We start from the raw sequence: 1,108 nt of genomic DNA, 5'->3' as shown, positions 1-1,108 counted from the left end.
AGCGCGCCGCGCGAGGCCGGCGCGACGTGGCGGAGGCGCCGGATCGGCCGTGACGTCCGCCGCGGCCGCGGGGCCCTCGACGTCGGCGACGCGCGCCTTCCACCAGCGGCTGAGCGCCGGCGCCGCGCCGCGGTGGAGCGCCTCCCAGCGCCGCCGCCGCGCGCCAAGGCCCCGCGCGAGCCGCCGGCGCCACGACCGCGCGCGGAGCGCCGCAGGCCCCGCGCCCGCCGCGAGGAAGCGGCCCAGGGCCGCGGACCGCCGCGCGCGGGCCGCCCAGGCCGCGAGCGCCGCGCCGCAGGCCCGCCGCGCGAAGCGCGCGGCGCCGACCGCGGGCCGGCGCCGCGCGCGGCCCGCGGCGGCAGGTAGATTTAATACCCGTGTTGTTATCTCCTGCTCCCCCCGGCGCCTGCGGCGCTCTCTTGGCGCCTGCGGCGCCGCCTCCCGGCGCCTTCGGCGCCGCCCCACGGCGCCTTCGGCGCCGATTTTTTTCTTCTCTTTTTTTTCTTGAAGTGTGGAAACACCAAATCGCCGCCGCATTCGCGGCGCCTTTGGGCGGCAATAAGACACGCCGAACGCGCCAACCACCGCGCCGCGACAGCCGACGCCCCAAAAACGCACATATGGACCTGCCTGTCTGCCTCGTGACGGGCGTGAGTGGCTTTGTCGCGGGCCACGTCGCACTCGCGTTACTGGAAACGAAGCGCTTCCGCGTGCGCGGCACGGTGCGCAACCTGAGCAACGCCGCGGCCGTCGCGCACCTCGCCGCGCACGCGACGCTGAAAGACGTCGAGCTCGTCGAGGCGGACCTGCTGAGCGACGCCGGGTGGGAGGCGGCGCTGGAGGGGTGCGCCTACTGCTGCCACTGCGCGAGCCCGTTCCCCATCGGCGAGGTCGAGGCGGGGTCGCTCGTGGCGCCCGCGGTCGAGGGCACGGAGCGCGTCCTGCGCTTCGCCAAGCAGGCGGGCGTGCAGCGCGTCGTCGTGACGTCGTCCGTCGTCGCGATCAGCTCCGGCCGGGACCCGAAGGACACCGCGCCGCGCATCTTCACGGAGGCCGACGTCTCGAACGTCGACTCGTGCGACGAATACGCGAAGAGCAAGACGCTCGC

General features: G+C 75.0%; 1 protein-coding gene across 1 annotated transcript in view; it reads left to right on the top strand.

Moving 5' to 3' along the window:
- Positions 1 to 620: 620 nt before the first annotated feature.
- AURANDRAFT_69166 (hypothetical protein) overlaps positions 621 to 1,108 on the top strand; it is a gene marked incomplete at both ends in the record, with an annotated part of 2,832 nt that continues 2,344 nt past the window's right edge. The window contains one exon of the mRNA XM_009044920.1: positions 621 to 1,075. Within this exon, the coding sequence (XP_009043168.1) occupies positions 621 to 1,075 (455 nt within the window). The remainder of the gene's footprint in view (positions 1,076 to 1,108) is intronic.

This window comes from Aureococcus anophagefferens (assembly GCF_000186865.1).
Source record: "Aureococcus anophagefferens unplaced genomic scaffold AURANscaffold_1042, whole genome shotgun sequence".
NCBI classification, from domain to species: Eukaryota; class Pelagophyceae; order Pelagomonadales; family Pelagomonadaceae; genus Aureococcus; species Aureococcus anophagefferens.
The sequence above is the reverse complement of the archived record's forward strand: the minus strand, read 5'-3'. Positions and strand labels throughout refer to the sequence as shown.